The sequence below is a fragment of the Aspergillus bombycis genome (assembly GCF_001792695.1).
Source record: "Aspergillus bombycis strain NRRL26010 chromosome Unknown contig00022, whole genome shotgun sequence".
Classification (NCBI taxonomy): Eukaryota; Fungi; Ascomycota; class Eurotiomycetes; order Eurotiales; family Aspergillaceae; genus Aspergillus; species Aspergillus bombycis.
Genome location: NW_019170024.1, coordinates 241,412 through 261,726, shown reverse-complemented (window position 1 = coordinate 261,726; position 20,315 = coordinate 241,412). Strand labels below are relative to the sequence as shown.

The window sequence follows — 20,315 nt, the reverse complement described above, 5'->3', positions numbered from 1 at the left end:
TTACCTTTTCCTCTTCTCTCTCTCTCTCTTTTTATCTTTCGTTTTTTCTTCTCCCCCTCTCGATATCCCCCCTACTGTGTCTTCTCTTCTCTCTCTCTTTCTTTCTTTCCTGTTTCTTTTTTTTCACCTTTGGCGCAAGGATGGAATTGGCACATAAAGGGTAAGAAAAGCAAGTCATCACTCAACCGACAACCCGCAACAATATAATCAAGACTTCGAACTCCGTTTCTTAGTAAACCTCCTGGCCAAAGTAAGAGCCTTACCAAGAGGATTCCAATTGGCACTCTTCGTCCTCCCCTTAACAGAGACGGACGGGGCAGGAGCTCTGCTCTCCACGGTCCTAGTCCTCTCCACCAGATTCTCCTGTTTGGCATTATGCAATGCCAGTACAGCTAAATGGCCCAGGAAAGTAGGATGCTCGAGTAACTCCTCGAGCCGAACCTGGAGGCCTTCTTGCTCGAGACCCCAGGCCAGCTGACCCATGCTGAAGATGTCGCCGCCCAGGCCGAAGAACGACGAGTTGAGCTGGAAGGGCGGCCGGGGGGTCTCTGGGTGCCTGTTGGGGAGGACGTGTTGCCAGGTTTTGTTGAGGATGTCGGAGTGGACGAGCAGCTCGGAGATGCTTCTGCTGTTGAGGTTAGAGGTGAGGAAGTGCTCTTCGGTTGGCCTGGGGAGGTCATCGATGACTTGGCAGGGCAGGGAGCGGAGGGTCGATGGGGAGGGGAGGGTGATTTGAGGGTTGGTGATGAGACTGTGTGCGGTTTCGCAGAGCATATCGAGGATCTTCGCGGCGAAGGGCGTGGTGATTGCGCTTCTTTCCGAGTAGGCGAGCGTGATGTCCAGCTTGCCGTCACCTGTGGGCTTGGATACTACCGTGATGTCGGTGAAGTTGTCTACCACGCCCACGCCGCCCATCCGGTACATGTTGTCGTCGAGCTGCATGTGGCCTTCGTATTCGACGTTCTGGTGGAAGACAGACGTGGTGAAGAACGTGGAGTCGGGCCAGTCCGTGCAGTTTCGGATAATCTCCCTGAATCCTAGGGACTCGTAGGGCATGTTGGCGACTTGTTGGTCTTGGAGGTAGCGGAAGATGTCGAGGCCGGTCCATCGGTCTCCGAAATTGACTCGCACTGGAATCATGTTGAGACAGGGTCCGACGGTACTTTCAATACCAGGGATTGTTGTGTTTCGGCCGCTGATTGTGAGCCCGAAGACGACGTCGGATTGTGCAGAGAGCTTGGCCAGTGTCATGGCCCAGGCTGATTGCATGACTGTGGCCAGCGTGACGTCGCCGATGACCGTAGCTGAGATCTCAATGGCCTTCTTCTGTGCGGTGAAAGAGCCGATGTGTTGGAAGTTATTGGGCGTCTGTCTTCTGATGATATCGGTCATCTTGGAACCCTGTAGAAGTGTCGACCAATGTTGATAGTGTTCTGGAGTAATGTTTCCAGGGAGCATGCGCATGTAGTTCGAGAAAGAGGACGTTCGGGGAATAGGGCTACCCTCGTAACCCAGTTTTATGGCCGACATGATTCGTGGCAGGCAGACGCCGTCAAACTGAGTGTGTGACATTCTGATCAGGATACGATGATGATCGGTGTTCTTCTTTTTCACGACGTAGAACTGCACGTATTGTTCGCCTTGTCGGGGGTCCTGCTCTCGGTCACGCTGCTGTAGGGACTCAGTATACTCATCCAGACTCTGCTCCGTCTCGTGAATGACGATTATTGGCCGCATCTTTCTCAACACGACCTGGAAGAATTGGCCATGGAAGCAGACAAACACCGTCCGAAGGATATCGAAGGCGTCGACCACTTGCAAGAAACTTTCTCTAAGTCGTCTAATGTCCAATGGGCCTTTACCGTCGAGGAAGAAGTAGTTCAACATCCATCTGGACTTGAAGAGACTCGCGGTGATCGACATAGCCTGGAAGTCGGTAACGGGGAGAACGTCGGCAATGCCACCTCTGAAGACACCAATCTTGGAGCAGATGCTGGACTGTAAAGACGAATCGTCAATTGGTATAGGCCGCAGCACGGATATCTCGTCGGGTGAAACTGCCCTGGTGATAACGACCGGTGACTCTGGGACTTTCTCGCTGAGCTGAATGGCCTGTGTATGAGTTTCAAACACTGCGGGAGTATCCTTCGCGACGACTATGGCCAGCATATCCTCGAATACCGGATTGCCGAAGACATCTGCTACACTCAACGAGAGACCTTCCTCTCTAGCAGCGCCAACCATTTTCATAGCAGTTATACTATCGCCGCCTAGCTTGAAGAAACTGCCTTTACGGTTGACAATGTTGGGAGATAGGCCCAGTGCAGAGCTCCACAACGACCAAAGCCGTTTCTCAAGGTCAGTTGATTCCCTGGTATCTGTTGACGCTCTACTATAGTTGGTCAAAGTCAGCGTAGAGTCAGAAAGATCCCCTCCACGAGGCATCCGTTTCGTTCTGAATGAACCCTCCGATGCTTTAATGTGAAGCTCATGCACGGTAGGTATAGCTAGCGTTCCCTCTTTGAGCATTCGGGTAATTATCTCATTGACGCGGATGTCAATCAACTTCTTTAGAGCATCACTGTTGAGTACGTCCGAATCCATCAAAGCGGAGTTATCCATAGCCGAGGAATCGTGGCTTGGAGTAAGCTTGAGTTCCGATACCAGTCTGGACGGGCGCTCAATGAAGCAGGTAAAGACCTTAGCAATAGCATTCGCCAAGTCCTTCGCTTGACTGTCGGACACTGTGTCCTTCCAGTATCTAAGCATGATACCCTCACGGCCCTTGGTTGTTTCGACATTCACTGTGACAGGATATTCGGTCGGATCGTGTGCCCTTTGCATCTCAAATGATATAATATTGTCACCGGGGCCTTGAGGAGCTGAACGATTTTGGATGGATAGAGTTGTGTTGAAAAGTGACTGTCCTTGTTGGCCAAGCTCATGCTGGATCTGTGCCAGGGAGCAGTTCTGGTGTGGAAGATTTCCAATATAATCACTCTGTACCAACTTGGAGACATCCTCTAATGTCTGACCCGATGTGAACTTGACTCTACAGCACAGCATGTTAATAAAAATACCAACAGCATCGTGTATTCCGGGAACCGGAGAATCACGACCAGCGGAAGGATAGCCAAAACAGATATCGTCTGAGCCTGTGAAGCTCCGAAGAACAACTGCCCAGGCCGAAAGCGTTAGGTTAGCAAGGGTGACAGAATTATGTTCGCAGACTTCTGCAATTCAGCGAAACGGTTGAAACTCATTAAATGAGAGCCTAGCTGACGATAACCTCTTGGCTTAGCAGAGAACGATAGATGGCAGGGATGAACTCCGGCGAGGTATTGCTTCCAGTGCTGTAATGCTTTGTCATGTACTTGGCTCCTGGTGTATTTAATATAGTCACTGTAACGAGGCCCCGATCCTGCAGGGAGCTGGTTATTGTATGCCAATGCCAGGTCTCTGAAGAGAACGTCAATGGAGCCGCCATCGACGACCGCGTGGTTCATCTCGAGCTTCATGAGCACTCTCCCAGAGTCTGTCGTGCAGATGGTCAAATGCTGCGGAAGCTTTATGCGCCTGTTAGCATTTATATCGTGAAGCCTGACTTGATCAAGTTTAGCGAATGCAAGCGACTCATCGCACTCGAATTCGAGGATATCATCGCCAGGTGCCTTAATGACCAGCTGGTCGAAAGTCCCACCCTTGTAGTTGCTATCGATGAACAATGTACGTAAGGCCGGGTGCCGGCTGACTACCATTGCCCATGCCTTTCTGAGTAATGCTGAATCGATATGTTTGCCCTGGAGAGAACGAACTTCGAAAATACCGTGGAACATGTACCCATGCGGATCGCGAAGTTGGCTGAGCAGGATACCTTCTTGCACCGGAGAGCATGGATAGATGTCTTCAACCCTATCCCAGCTTTCAACCCCAGCTTTAGGCAAAGTTTTCTTGACAAGATCATCCAGTCCGCCATAGGTTGTCGGGAGTAAGGGATAGTCGCTGAGAGTTGGCGCGGGCGAATAGTCTTTGAGGGACAGAATCTCCTCTTCAAGGGTTCTTCTGCACTCAGAGACCCAGTTCTGGATACGTGATCTGTGTTGCATATTAAGGTTGTATGTGAAAGAAACATGAAGCTTATCCTTGATGATGATCGCGGAGATCTCGAAGAGAGCAAACCGCGACGTTTGAGGCCCCATATCTCCTGACAATTCAAAGGTTTCAGCATCAAATGCGCCTCCATAATGCTGGAATAGGGAGTCCTTGCGTTCCAATTGCTGGAGCTGACCGAGATAGTTGAAGACAACTTCTAGGGGAACTGGGAAGCTTGTGGAACCATCTGCTGGTGGATGGAGGAGACTCTGAGCAAAGTAAGACCGGCTGTCATTCGCAATCTTGCGTCTTGTGTCCTTGACTCGCTTCAGAGTATTGATAATATCTAGCTTCTAGTCAGTAACATATTGCAAGTTTTCTTCTATCTAATCCATACCTGAGGCTCCATCAACATGCAGAGGACACATTGTTGTGAACCAGCCAACTGTCCTGGAGAGGTCAATGCTAGCATCCCAGGCTTCGCGGCCATGGCCCTCATTGTAGATGGTCGGGACGTTCCGATCGGCAAATACTCGACGGAAGGAATGAATGACAGATGAGAGTAGAATCTCAACAGTCTCCGTTCGAAGAGCTTCATGGCAGCGGCCAAGAATGAAAGCAGTAGCTTCTTCGTTCAGGGTGAACGACTCCATCTTGACATGACCATAGAGGTTTTGAGAGTTCGCCATGCCCCAGTAAGCCAAATTGGGCGGCTCAATCGAGAACGGCAGTTGGATAACACCGTTTTCTCGCTTGCTATTCTCGACCTGGAGGTCGCACCAGCCCTGGAATGATAGTGGCTTGTCAGAGGACAGGGTACCGGTTTCAATGAATTCCTGCATGTCCTGTAGGACTATGCGCCATGACACCATATCAACACAAAGATGATTGGCTACAACGAATAGAACTTGCTCATGACCGCGAACCTCAAATAGATCTGCGGCGAATATTGGCCCGTTCTGGATATCCAGGCACTGCTGGCTTTCCGCGATCTCGGGCAACATGTCACTTGGACTGTTGATAGAATGAGTGCGGAACCGATAAGATGAATCAATATCCTGTGAAATGCTTAGCCTGGTATATTTAGGGTTTTATAAACAGTATTGCACGTACCTTAGTGATTGTTTGTTGCCAATTTCCATCAGAAGATTTGCTGAATCTTGCCCTGAACATAGAGTGTCGGTCAACAACCGCCTTGATGGTATTCTTCACAATATCTGGCCTTGTCCGTTTTGTAAGGCGGACTGTCATGCTTTGGTTGAAACGAGCCCTGCCCTGGAATTTACCCGTCATCTGCATAAACAAGCCCTGGATTGGAGAAAGGTCGAATAATTCGCCAGACTTCTCTTCGTGCTTGATTGTCTGGACTATGACAGTAGATGTAAGGGCAAGCTCGGTTATCGACTTGCTCTGAAGAATATTGTGTAGCGTCAAGTTGAGTCCGTGCTTACGAGCCCTGGAAATAACAGCCATGCCAGTAATGCTATCACCCCCTGTGGAAAGTTAGCCTCCAGCCTTACATAGATGAATAAAATACACTTACCAAGGCTAACAAACGACCGAGTAGAATCGATCTTTGAGGATGGAATGTTGAGCACCTGAGTAAAGATATCACGCAGGACATTGATGGAAGAGTCGTGGTCTTCTTCATTCTTGTACTCCGTATTGCCATTGCCTCGTTTGATGTTATCATAATCCTGCATTATACGATCATATATCGATTCATCAATCTTCTCGATCCAGGCTGTTATCCTTTTCCTGTCTAGCTTTCCAGAGACCAGCATTGGAAGCTTTTTGATCACAGCCCATGTTTGTGGAACCATGTAGATAGGTAACTGTGACTCGAGACCCTTCTGAATTTCTTCAAGTTCGGAATATACAACGTCCATTTGATCCTGGCTGATAAGCTCGCATGCTGCATCAGAATTAAGACCGCTGCCTGAATTCAAAGATTCTAAAGACAAGATCGCGACCAGGCGTTTCTGAATAAGTCCTGATTTTGGTAGAATCACAACGGCGTGACGCACACGACGATCTTCGCACAGACGATGCTCGATTTCACCAAGCTCCATACGGAGACCGTGGATTTTGACTTGATGATCCTTACGGCTGATGTATTCAATAGAACCGTCTGGGTTGTATCTTACCAAATCGCCAGTCTTGTATATCCTCCTGGGTGAAGGTAGGGAGCTGGGGAAGTCTTTGATCCATGTTGGCTCAGTGACAAAAGCATCGGCCGTTTTCTCTGGGCTTTTGAGGTACTCTCTTGCAAGAGCGGCACCTTCCAAAGCCAGCTCTCCAATGGCACCCAAGGGGGAGAGCCGGTTGTGGTTTTCAGGATCAACAACCCATGTCAATGTGGACGGAATGCCGTAGCCAATGCAAGCAGGTTCAGTGCCTGGGGTTACATCATTCAGGACAGCGAAAATAGTTGTCTCTGTTGGTCCATAACCATTGATCAGTTTCACGCGATGGGCCCACTTCAGGACTACCTCCCGTGACAGCTTCTCTCCTCCGCATGCAAGCACCTTTAGAGAAGGGACTGTCGATGGCTCGATAATGCTTGCAATCGATGGGGTTAAGAAAGCCCACGAGACATCCATTCGCCGAATAGCACCGGCAACGTCATTCAAGCGCTCGTCCTCACTTGGAATGCATATACAACCTCCATGCATCAGTGTGGCAAGTACTTCCATGACAGCGGCATCGAATGTCAGAGAAGCAAACTGGAAGGCTCGTGAATTTTCGTTCAAGTGCACAATGGGTGAGAAAGCTGTAGCACTGCTTGCAAGTGCGCGATGGTCGATGATAATACCTTTAGGCCGGCCTGTACTTCCTGAGGTGAAAATCGCATAAGCCATGTTTGATGGTGTAGCACAGTTAGGGCTTGGGGTCTTCCTTGTAAGAGCACTATAAGCTCGTATGGTCTCTTGGCTGACAGGAACAATGGTCTTAACGGAACCTGCATAGCGATTGCGATATTGAGGGGAGCAAAGAATGACACGAGCTTCTATGTCTTCCAAGATCTCTTTGTGCCTCGATGTTGGGTGGGCAGGATCCAGAGGCACGAACGCTCCACCTGCGATAAGAATACCGAGTATGGTGACTATGGCCCATACAGACTTATCCAAGCAAATCGGCACTAGCGTTTCAGGCCCAACCCCACGGGAGTTAAGATAGGCAGCGAATGATGATGCATAGCCATACATTTCCCTGTAGGAAAGTTGACCATCCCAGGCACAAACGGCCGGGGCCTCAGGCTGGGCAGCGCCCTTCTCCCGGATAATATCATGAACACATCTATCAACCCGAGTTGGGTGTCGCTGGTTCCACGAAATGATTTCTTGCTTGTCTTGAGGGCTGGCTACAACAAGGTCACCCACCTTTCTGATGTCCTCCTCAGAGAAAGTGAGCAACTGCTGTATCACATGCGTGAACTGGTTTGTAAGCCTCTCAGTTTGCCAGCTGTCGAGAATAATTTCGTCATGGTGGACAGTCAAAACCAGCTTCGAACCGCTGATTTTACATTCGACAGTAAGTGGATGAGTAAAGAAGTCGCTACCGGTTTGGTTATTCTCTGGAACCCACAGGTCTCCATTCATGGTTCCCTCTTCCGTTTGAATTACCAAGAGATTCTGGAAGTCACAAGCGAGGTACGTGTTATCGTTGAGTTTCCGTATCCGTTGGAGCCCAGAGTGCTGGTGTGGTATCATCGCTGTGGTTAGCTTGCGTATGTTCTGCAAGAATTGAGTGACCAAGAGCTCGCTGTCAACCTGAACACGTGTAGGAACTGTTGTAAGGACAGGCCCGGCGACTTCAGTAATTCCGCGGAGACTGATATTCCGTCCCATGAGTGTTTCACCAAAGCAGACGTCACTGGAGCTAGTATGAGCTGAGATAACGATGGCCCATGCAGCGCGTATAAGCTCGGGTAGAGTCAAGTCTTTGATCTCTGGAGTCCGGCCGATCTCTACACTGCTGTGATACCGATTTCCAACACGTACAGCATCCGACATTGAAGCCTTACTTTGGGGGAAGGGAGAACAAGAGATGTCGGCAAGTTGTAATCTCCAGAAGTTGTCTGACTCAGACATATCCTTGTCTTGCAGGTGGCTAATGAAAAGCTTATATGGAAGCGTAGAGCCCGTAGTGGAAGGGCTTTTATACAGCTCTTCCACCCTTTTGAGAATCAATGAGACACTCCATCCGTCGTACAGTGCGTGATGTATTGTCCAAACGAAATAGCGGGAAGAGGAATCTCTAGGCTGGACAATTGCATAGGCAGTCAGCGACCCTCCACTTTGGTTTGGTAACTCTGGTGTCTCATCCATGATCTCATCGATCGTCGTTGCAGCAGTCCAAGAAATAGTTTCCTTGTCAAGCACAACTTGAAGGAATCCCGTAGAGTCCGTATGAACAATACGAGTTCGCAGAATATCGAGTTCATCCACTGTTTGCTGCCACGCTGCTCTGAATTGCTCTAAGTTGACTTCGTCCGTAAGCTTGAAAATTGGCCGAGCTATGTAGGCTCCTTGTTGCTTAGTTGAGAGTGTGATAAGACCTTCTTGCACCGGACTGCAAGGGTACATGTCGGTTATAGATCCTTCAGGTATATGACACTGATCAGTAACTTCTTGTATGGCTTCTTTGCACACCGAAGAAGGCAGAAGACTAAACGGCTCGACTGTCACCGTGTCCGCTGACGCTTCCGAATGCTCACAGATCTTCGCCATGTCTGCCAAGATAGGGTTTGCGTATATGTCGGCTACTGTGAGTGCAACACCCTGAAAGTCTGCCGCGCTAACAAGCTTCATAGCCGAGAGAGAATCACCCCCAATGCCGAAGAAACTATCATCAGTGCCGACAGAGCCCGGTGCAAGTCCCAATGCTTCCTCCCACAAAGCCCTGAGTTTACCTTCAGCTCCACCTTCGGCTATTTGTCTGGAACCATCATTGAAGGTAGTGTATTGCATCAGTTTCTCTTTTGGCAGAGGTTCAACCATGGCACGAAGCCCTTTGCGATCAAGCTTTCCGGTTGCTGCAATCGGTAGGCAACGTACCGGGAAGAAGAGCTTCGGTATCATCACAACCGGTAAGGACTCTTTCAGGGAGCTATGCAGCTTCTTCACAATGTCTACTGTTGTTTCACTCGTGGAAAGCAGTAGACCTGACTCATCCTCCTCATGATCACCAGTAGCGAAGAAAACAGCGAGGCATTTTGCCACAGTTTTTGCTTCTGGTGTAATCACCTCAACGGCAACCTGTGTGTTCGCTGGGAGGTAACCGACGCATTGTTGCTCGACTTCTCCCAATTCTATCCGCTGGCCGTTGAGTTTGATCTGAGTATCTTTACGCGAGATAAAACACAGACTGCCGTCGGCATTATACCGAACTAGATCTCCGGTACGGTACATGCGTTCCTTGTTCTTGAATATTTTCTTTAGTCCGCTATGTTCAGTCCACCGAGCGTCCGTGATGAAGACCTCCCTAGTCTTTTCAACATTGTTAAGGTAGCCACGCCCGACGTTGCAGCCTTCCAAGACCAATTCGCCAATTGCTCCGATAGGGAGGAGACGGTGGTAATTATCAGGGTCGACGATCCAAGACCTGCCAGCAAATGCAGTGCCAATTGAGTTGTAATCCTCAGTGAGACGTCTTCCTCCATCAGCCTTTACACTTGCCGTGGAAGCTACGGTAGCTTCAGAAGGCCCGTATGCATTTATGACACGCCTGTCTGCCCAGCGGTCAACATGACTCTTGGTCATTATTTCTCCTCCAGTCACGACTGTTCCCAATGTGGGAACAGATTCTGGATTCAGAGTATTTGTTGTGGACGGCGTCATGGTGCACATGGTGGCGCCCATCCTATTAATAGCCCCAGACAAGTCGTTCAGTCGTTCTTCTTCGCTAGGAATACAAATACAGCCACCTGCCATAAGGGTTATAACAGTTTCCAACACGTGTACGTCGAATATGTAATTTGAAAATTGAAGGACACGAGCCCCCGGGCCCACTCTGAAAATCTCAGGGAACGTTGATGCAGCTATTCCAAGCGATATATGCTCAATTACTGACACCTTCGGCTTGCCTGTTGTACCAGATGTGAAAATGGCATAAGCTGCGGTGTGTATGCTTGGCGTAGCAGCAGGCATAACCGTTGCTGGAATTACAAGCCCATCGATTGTTGCTTCGCAGACTCCAAACACAATATCGCAAAGCCGGGACGCTTTCTCAGTATGCTTAACTGAGCATAACATGACATAAGCTCCAACGTCTTCCACTAGACCCCGTAGTCGAGCTTCTGGATGACTTGGGTCCAAAGCGACAAATGCCCCGCCAGCCTTTAGCACAGCGACTTGCGCGATGACATACCAAGCTGACTTCTCGAAAAACAAGGTGACAAATGTTTCGGATCCTACTCCGAGACCTATCAGATACTGAGCCAGTCGAGTTGAAAGGTGCTCAACGTCTGAGTACGTAAGGTTCGCATCCCATGAGCATATTGCGGGGGTTGATAGAGGAAGATATAATGCCTGTTGCTGAATGACTTCATGTGCACACTTTTCAGGCCTATCTGGTAACTTCGCATTCCATTCGCATAGCTGTGTGCAAGCCTGCTCGCTGAGAAAGTCAATATCACTTATCGTGCTAGCCTTAGTATCTTGGTATTGGGCAATGTTTTCCAGAGCCTTAAGGAAAACGCTGGCAACGTTTTCTGCTTGACCAACTGACAGAGCCGTCGTCCAATAGTTCAGGTCAATGCGCGCGTCATCTTCAGCAACCTCAACGTTGACATAAACGGGGAACTCCGCAGGATCGTAGATTGATCCCACCTCCACAAGCTGAACTTCCTCCGCTGTGGCTTTGTTCGGTGGTAGCTTCCTGTATGAGACACCAGTGTTGAACAGTGTCGTATCCGAAAGCTTCAAGGCGTGTTGTATATCAATGAGTGACGTGTTTCGGTGGGATAGTTGTTCCATATAGTCATTTTGAACCCGATGTAGGATATCCTCGAGCAAACCATTTCCGGGTATCTTCATTCGGCATGCCAACAGCGTTATAACCGGCCCGACAACAGACTCGATGTCTTCGACAGGCATATCTCTCAAAGAAGCCAGGTAACTGAAGCAAACATCACTGGAGCCACAGAATTGACCAAGCGTAAGACCCCAGGCCGTGCTAATAGCGGCTGACAAAGTTACTCCACTCTTCTCGCACGCTTCTAGAAGTTCGCTGTAGAAGTTGACGTTCAGACGAACACTTCGGAGTTTCTTTTCAGAGATGATGCCATCATTAAGCACCGGAAAGTGACAAGGTCTGCAATCTGACAAATACGAGCACCAATACCCGGTGCTGTCATCTTGCTCACGCAAGTAATGCAAAAAGTTCTTGAACATCGGTCTGCGGTGTGTTTCCAGCTTTCCAGCGTATGCCAGCTGTAAATCTCGGGCTATAATTGAAATCGAAGAACCATCCATGGAAACATGGTTGATTTCCAGTCTGCAGAAAAGTTTTCCAGAAGCCGTCTGACAGATAGTAAATCGGTGAGGCGGCTGATATCCGACATAGGTCATTGGGTCCTGTTCATCAAACGCAGCGAGCACTTCACTCTCATCCACACATCTGATAATGCTCGGCTGAGAGTCGATGGTTTTTAAGACCACTTGGCAGAACAGCTCCCGGCTTGTGAGCTTGTCCACAAATATGGTCCGTAGCATTGGGTGATGCATAACCACCTGTTGCCAAGCAAGCACCAGTTGATTGACATCAGGTTCGATCTCTGAGCTCTTCACTTCGAATGTGTCATGCACAGAGTAGAATCCCTCGTCTCGGGAACGGCTCAATAATATACCCTGCTGCATGCGCGAGCAAGGATAGATATCCTCTACTTGCTCAAAAGATTTGATTCCAACATTCGGTAGTCTGTCCGAGAATATCGTCTCGAGCTCTTCATACGTTAAGGAAAGCATTGGGAAACTGCTTAAAGTTGGTTTTGGCGCAAGGGACTGTAATTTTGAACCGAGATGCTTGAGCAGGTCATGACAGTTTGAGATCCAATGTCGGATGGATTGCTGATGCTTCATATATCGGTTGAAAGAAAACGTAAAACGCAGGCGCCCTTGAACACCCATCGCAGAGATCTCAAAGAGGGCAAATCGCGGGGTTTTCTCGCCAAAGTCTGCTGCTCCTCCACCTCGACCAGCCTCTCCAGCCATCTGATTCATAAGCTGGAAGAGACCATCCTGTCTCTGCAAGTCTCGGTGCTGGCCGACATAATTGAATGAAATTTCCATTGGGCTAGGATGACCACGGTCTTTCGCATCGCCAACCAGGCGCCGTGCAAAATCTTGCCTGCCATTATCCATAACACGTCGACGGAGGTCCTTGACACGTATGAGTGTCTTTACTGGGTCATCTTCTGCAATCTGGTGTAAGGTTATTGGGTGCAGAATGGTAAACCACCCAACAGTTCGCGAGATGTCTATTCCAGAGTCCCAAACCTCCCTACCGTGGCCTTCGTTGTAGATCACTGGTAAAGATCGGTCACTAAAAGTCTGCAGGAAAGAATGCAGAAGGGAGGCGAGAAACACGTCAATAGGCTCAGTTTGAAGACTTTGGTGGCAGTCCATCAGGAGAGTACGGGTGCTCTCTGCATCGACCTCAAATGTTTCGCAATCCACGTCTCCGTAAGTAATAGGACATTTCTCCATTCCCCAGTAGGCGAAGTCCGGCGGAGGAAGGTCGTCCAATGTCGTGTTCAGCTCCTGGCATTTGTCTGCTTGCATTTGGCACCAAGTCTGGAAAGGAAGAGAGCCGGTTTGCGATTTAGCCTCATCCGGGTTCAGAAGTAAATCCTCCAGATCTTCTAGAATGATCCTCCAGGAAACGATATCGACAACTAGATGATGAGCAACGAGAGACAAAACATAATCCTTTCCATTTCCATTAAACATATCAACGGCTAGGACAGGCCCAGTGAAAACATTGATGCTTGCCTGGCTATCGGCAATGGCATGCTCAATCTGATCTTGACGGTTCACATCATGCATGCGCCAACGGTAAGAGCCAGCAACGTCTTCTGTAATACGCTGCTGTAATCCATCAGTGCCTAAGTCAGCCAATCGTGATCTGAGCATAGAGTGGCGGCTAATAAGCGTTTCAATACTGCGGCGCAGGTCATACTCGTCGACTTGTTGATTCAAGCGCGTCAGCACGCTCTGGTTGAAATGCCCCTGACCCTCTTGGCGCACCATGAAATGAAGCTTTTGAATTGGCGAAAGGCCGAATGGTTTCTCGATAGTTTCTTCGTAAGATGCTGGCTGTTGAATCTCCTTTGCACGGGTTGCTAAGTCCCTAATCGACTTACTCCGAAGTATATCTTGAACTGTGATACCGATTCCCTGCTTTGTGCAGAAACCAACACATGTTAATCCGGCAATCGAGTCACCTCCCTGACCTAAAAAGCTTTCGTCGAGGCTGATGTGGGTTCTGGGGATATTGAGGACACGGCTCCAGATGGAAGCCAGTCGTTCCTCTGTCGCATTTTCAGACTGAGTGCTACTCTCACTAAGGATGGGGTCAAGCTTGGTGAGTTGGATATTTGGGTCATTTTCCAGATTGCCAACCCAATTTGCAGTTGCCTTTCTGTCTAGTTTACCGGATACAAGCATTGGCAGAGTCTCGACACACAGCCACACCGTGGGAATCATATACGCTGGTAAGCGTGCCGACAATCGATCACGTATCTGAGATATGGTTGAATTCTTCTTTGAATCCTCAAGAAGTCTCAGGGGTACCGGATCTGAGTCTGAAATCCCGTCGAAGATAGGCAAAGACAATACCGCTACTATTCTGCCTTCAGAGAACCCAGACTTCGGGAGGAACACAAGGCAGTGCCTTATGTTTGAATCAGTGTTCAGATTGTCTTCGATCTCGCCCAACTCAATTCTTTGTCCGTGAAACTTTACTTGTGTGTCCTTTCTTCCTATATACGTCAGCGAGCCAGCTTCAGAATTATACCGTACCAAATCGCCGGTCTTATAAAACCTCCGGCCAGAGCCTCCACCCTGGCGTTTCGCCCAGGATGGGTCATAAATGAAAACCTCATCAGTTTTTTGCTGATTATTAACGTATCCTCGAGCTAGAGAAGGTCCCTCAGCTAGCATTTCCCCAACGCAACCAACAGGAACAAGCTGGTTGTGATCATCTGAATCTACAATCCAGCAATGGACCCCCGTGGGAAGGCCTATATCCCTGCTATCAGAGGACCTAGTGACCTTTGAGTTAACCGCAGCTGTAACGGCGGTCTCTGTGGGCCCAAACCCATTCACAAGGTTGATTTTGGACCATATTTCCAGGTGCGATTGAGACATTGCCTCACCGGCGAGCACAAGAGTCTCAAGATTTGGAACATCTGAGATATTGACGAAGTCAATGAATGATGGTGTCAAAGTAGCATGGTTCACCCTCATGTCGTTGATTACTTTGGTAATATTGTTTAGGCGTGCTTCTTCACTTGGCACACAGATGCAAGCCCCGACCAACAACGATGTCAGGATTTCAACCAAGCTCGCGTCAAACGTATGCGCCGCAAATTGTAGTAAACGTGAGTAGGCAAAGACACGGAGTCGCGGTGCATGAGCCATTGCACTGGATACATATGCTTTATGTTCCATCAAAGTGCCCTATGAACATCAGTTGAGGGGCAATCCTCCTCGTAAAATTGAGAACAACAAACCTTTGGCTCTCCAGTTGATCCGGAAGTAAAGATCACGTACGCTGCGTTGGAACCCTTTACTTCCGTCGATAGACTTACGTCTCCGCAGGGAATCGAAAGTTCTTCCCAAGTGTCACTGTCTAGTGGTATCAAGTGCTCTACAACCGCCCTTAGGTTCTGGGCGTGGTTTCTAGAGCACAGCATAATTCTCGCCTGTACAGACCGAACAAGAGATTGCAAACGAGGCGCTGGGTGTGTTGGATCTAAAGGCACGAAGGCACCACCAGCCTTCAAGACAGCAAGCAGTGCCACAATATTCCATTTCTGGAGGCACCTGTTAGAATCTTGCAGTGAACAGCAAAGACAAAAAGCCGCGATAGTTTCGGGATAACGGTGGGGAGGGGGAAGCACAATTTATTCCGGAACTTCAGGCTACTCGGGACACTTACGGATTTGTCAAAACATAGCGCTACGCGAACTTCAGGCCCAACGCCTTGTGCTTGAAGGTGGTACGCAAGTTGAGAAGCTAATAGATCCAATTTGCTATACGTCAAGCTTCCATCCCAAGCACACACAGCTTCGCTCTCGGGCTGGAGTACTGTCTGCTCATGGATTGTTTCATGAATACAGCGGTCATGGGCCTCTAGCGTCTCTGCATTAAACTTGCATATGCGAGCCCAATCGCTTTCTGATATGCCACTTAGTTTGCTCACCACCGTGTCATCTGCCATAAGAACTCGGGTTAGCATCTGTTGTAAATAGCTGGACATGCTCCTAATTTGCTCTGTTGATATATCGTTATTCCACCACTCCATAAAGATGCCGATATCTTCATACAAAACCTTCACGTGAAGGCGAAGGTGGCACTGATGATCGAAAAGTTAGTAGGTTCTGGTCAAAAGCTTCATGGCATACAATTTACCTCATTTGGGAGGGCAATCACCGCGACAGGGGTATCTGTCGAAGTCGTTGTCGTCTCACGACAATTTTGAATCATCATCATGGTGTTATACAGCCGAAAGTTTCTAGTCACCCCGCTCAGAGTTCCACATTTCTCAGCGGAATCGGCGAGGTCAATCTGACCCTTCGCTTTCTCAAGCAGTCCTCGAATAGAGTCATCCTCGCTGACTGAGAGTCTGCATGTACGGATTGTCGCACTATCTGAGGAATGGGTTGCATAATCATGAGCAGTCAGGTGTTGGCAACCGAAGCAAATATCTGCAGAACCGGTATAGCGGTAAAGGACCAAGGCCCACGTGGTTTGTAATAGAGCGTCGAGTTGTCCTTCCTGCCACGCCGAAATCAACTGGGTGGTTTCTGAACTGCTCGTCCTGGTCCTCATCGACATAGGCTGTTTCGGACCTTCAGATAGAGAACCAAATTTTGGCAAAAAGCATTGGGTAGAGTGGGCCATCCTGGTCAGCAGCTATTTGCGGAACACTGCAAAGACAAATGTATTAGATTAGATATTAGGAATGTAAAGGTATGTAAAAAGGCACGAGAGGAGCTGACAACTCGCACAGTGCTCCTTCACACTTTTAAATTGTATTCTGATATCATGGGATATTATCATGGGGTCTTAGAAGTTGCTTCGACGAAAATAGATCAATGGAGCTAAAGGACTGCATCACATAACTAAGGCTTTGCGCTGACACTACAGCCGAAGAACACGAAGGCACCAAGGACCAATGACAAAACATGAACGCCTTAACTATTAGCCACCGAGCTTCTTACGGGGTTCTATCTTCCCTTGCTTTAGTGTGAGTCCGGGTGATGTCCGGAACGAAGTTAATGGCTTTCGAACTTCTACCGGGGGCCTGGGCTCATGTGCAATGTGCACTCCCCGGTATGGCTTGAAGCCTAAGAAAATGATAACCCACATAGTGGACCCCTAGTCAGGAGAGGCGGATTGGAAAAAGAAAAGAAAGAAAAGAAAGCGCAAATGGAGCTGAACGCTGAATGGCTGGGTTGCAAGAACCATGTAAGAACTTGAAGTTGCCCCATCGTAATCCTTGGAGTTCTTCTAGGTCTGGAACAAGACGAGATCAGTAATATGGGCGATCCTAGATTCGTTAGGTATCAAGTACTCGGTAGAGAAAAGATAGCCGAGTTCACTTTAGTGGACTCTGGGACGGGCCAAGTTTCTCCTAGGTGAAAGGATTCTTTCTCTCCAGACTAAGTGGGTTCGTCGAGCATCCACTCTCAGAACTTGGAAGCATCAGCAGGGAAGCGTCGTAGCTGAGCCTGCTGCAGTGCTTATGGGTGGTTCAGGTACCTAACCAAGTGACTAACTGGGCGGAGCAACAGCTCCTTTCCCGTTCAGGCAGCTACGTAGTTAATCTCGGAGGTTTTTCATTGGGCCCACGCAAACATCTCGTGGGCATCAAGCCAGGTTCGCTTCCACATTGACTCCTACAGGGTGCATAAGATATCGTATTGCAGAACCCCAGATGCATAATTCTGTTATGCACCGTTACATTCGCTTACAGATATGAGAGAGCAGATCATGACCTGTTGTTCAGGAATTGAATCAACAACCCCTTGCAACCATCAACCCGATGGGGATAGGACAAAGCAGATATGGTGGATCAGCAGCAACCCAAGGCGGTTAGAATCTGAATCATTAAGTTCTCGGATGCTTCCCTTGCTGAATCGGTAATCACTGTGGCGAATTATACCATACTCGAACTCAATTGGTAGCAAACGATGGATGTTTGACCCTCATGTTCACTAACGATTGCATAGTTTTAGCTCGCTTAACGAGAATCTACGGGGCATTAGAATGTCCGGGTCACACGGAAATACGGCGAATACAACCTCAGGTTCGGCGAGGTCATCCCTTGGTTGACGTGTACGATTTAACGATCACTAAGCATATAGTACGGAGATTTTTCTTGCGAGGTGTCTATAGTTCAGGCCGGGGATCCGAAGGAAAATGGAAGGATCGGGAAGCGATTGGCCTGGTGAAATTTCCATCGTCAAGTTTCCACACCAGCAAAGTTTTTTTTTTTTTTTCTTTTTTGGCCCTTCCCGACAGCCGTTTGTTCGTTAATGTGAACATCATGCGAGGTAGTGGAGAGGTTTGTTGACAAAAAAAAAAAGTCGATGCAAGGGGGAGGAGGCACTAGTACTAGTAAAGTAGTACTACTGAGTACTGGTCGTAAATCGATGGTCTGCATATCGGGCCGATATCTGTCACACCTCGTAATTTTCTTATTTTTAGCTAATTGTGAGTTAAGTCCGACAACGAGTATTGTCCAATCGGGGATGTCTTGGATGAAGCTGTCAGACTGAGGATGTTTTAGTCCCACAAAACTTTTCCTCTGCGGAGATCTGAACCGATTTTATTTTAGTTTAACCATCGAAGATCCCGGGGGATTAAATGGATACGACGAACTAAAATCGCGGTTCCGGAAAATGGCGATGTTCAACCGAAACCTTAACGTTTGACGTGGAAGTCCCACCCTTATTAATTAGTGGTACGTAGTAGCGCTCTTCTCTACCGCATATTCATGATAGTTAAACTAAGAGTATTTATTAATCAATTTAGAGCTTATAGCTGAACTAAGGATTTTATAGCAGCAGCAGTAGTAGTAGCATGATGTATCTAAGCTTAGGCATCACCATATTTAAAGTTAGCAAGCAATACTACAGTAACCCTTAAGTTTAGGGGCTTTTTAAAAGCGGCAAAGTACTGCAGGATTCAATTATCAAAGGGGTAAAGAATAACTACTGCAGTAGTATGTAATATACAATGCGTTGGTATTGGTAGATTTGGTCATCTTTTAGTATGGAACCTCGATTGAGGAAGTCTGCCGTCGACTCCCGAAGGTTCCCAACACGACGCATTAGCACCAATCTAGTTAGCTACAAGTGGGATCCGTCTCAGATCCGTTGAATCACAGCCATCGATCACGAAAATCTTAGTCTACCTCCTCTGGAGTAAGTAAGCTCTAGCCCAATCAATATAGTGGGTCAAGACCGTCCACTCCGTAGTGCTGCTATTAACAAGGAATATAGACAATATACTTACGGACGTATCCACACTACTGCCTTGGTTGATCACAATGGTGTTTTCTCCCTTGGTTTTCCTTGGAAGCCACTATTGGAATCTTGTTCATGAATGGGCAACGAAGCGACGCGCCACCACGACTAGTAGTACTAGGTACCTGGTCATTCCGCACCGTAACAATCTTTCGACCCATCACCGTCATGGCTCGGTTTTATCGATCCTGCTATCGAGGCAGGTGCCTCACTTTTTTCTGTTCGTTTCTTTTCTTTTTTCTTTCCTTTTTTTTTTTTTTTCTTGATGTTGTGGTTGAGACTCAGGCAGCCCATGACGAATAGAAAAATGTCTAGCAATGAGCACGTCAACCGCACGCTACAATTTCAAATTCGTTGATAACAGGCCGCGATCTCTATAACAGGGAAAATGGCATTAGCAATAACTTCTCTTGTAGGTGCTACTTGATTCTGTGACGTGGTTTTCTTTTCTTTCTCTCACTCTCTCTTTTAGTTATTTTTTATTATTATTAGACTCCTTTTTCTAAATGTAGCCATGTTCGCCTTAGATAGATATCGAGTGGCCTCTGAGATGGATAAGATCTCAGCAGGCATATTACATACTACGTTGGATTATGCTGCTTCTCAGCTCGGGATTTGAATTAGGCCAATTCTTTCTCATCCGTATTCCGGTCGTCCGCAACAGCCACCCGAGCTCGTTCCAGAACTAGTACGCAGTACTTTTGATTTGGGTCGTAAAGCATGCTTACTATGGGTCCTTGTATATCTCAAAGACTTATATGTGGGGACCACGACAGGGATGCCCTAATTTGTCCAACTGGACTCTTCTTAGGTAACTATTCATGTACTATGCCAATGTAAGGGAAATGAATTTGAAAAAAAAAAAATAAAATGGAAAAGGGGATAGCCGGACCGTAGCTCGAATTAGGAAAAAGGGCCATGCTTGCTAGAGTTCCATTCAGGTACGATATACAATAACAATAATGATGATAATAATACTACTACTACTATCCAAGGTATTGACAACAAAGTAAGAATGAAGCCACAATTGCACGGCATGCTCCTCGTGTTGCCCTACCTCGAACGCTCGATTTATCGCCACTCATCATGCGAGGGGAGCGAATTATCATCATCCCACAGTTACGTAGAAGTGGGAGTATACTTCTCGCCTGAGACAAAACTCTATGCATGGCAAAGACATCTCTAGACTCAGGAAAAAGCAAAAGAAAAACTCCTAATAGTGGGGACCTCCTTCTGCAAGAATATGGACCAGACCAAATCATTTCCTTTCATAGCCGAGCGTTGGGTTCAGATGAGCACATTGCATTGGATCGGTGACAGATGGCTTTGCGATGCTAATTCTCCTTGTGATCGTGTTTGTGATGGAACTGGTGGGTTCGACTTCCATTATTCTCTAGTTTATTTTTATGTATTTATTTTTATCTTGATTTGAACTATTTTCTCCCTAATCACACCGTATACG

The 20,315-nt window shown here is 47.9% G+C and overlaps 1 protein-coding gene across 1 annotated transcript; it reads right to left on the bottom strand.

The window, feature by feature from the left end:
- Positions 1 to 207: 207 nt before the first annotated feature.
- nrps1 (nonribosomal peptide synthase Pes1) lies at positions 208 to 16,223 on the bottom strand (the record flags this gene model as incomplete). Its single annotated transcript, XM_022531363.1, has 8 exons — positions 208 to 3,230; positions 3,284 to 4,438; positions 4,490 to 5,150; positions 5,206 to 5,585; positions 5,636 to 14,777; positions 14,831 to 15,133; positions 15,259 to 15,675; positions 15,732 to 16,223. The coding sequence occupies 8 exons, from the start codon at positions 16,221 to 16,223 to the stop codon at positions 208 to 210; spliced, it is 15,573 nt and encodes a 5,190-aa protein (XP_022391317.1).
- Positions 16,224 to 20,315: the final 4,092 nt, after the last annotated feature.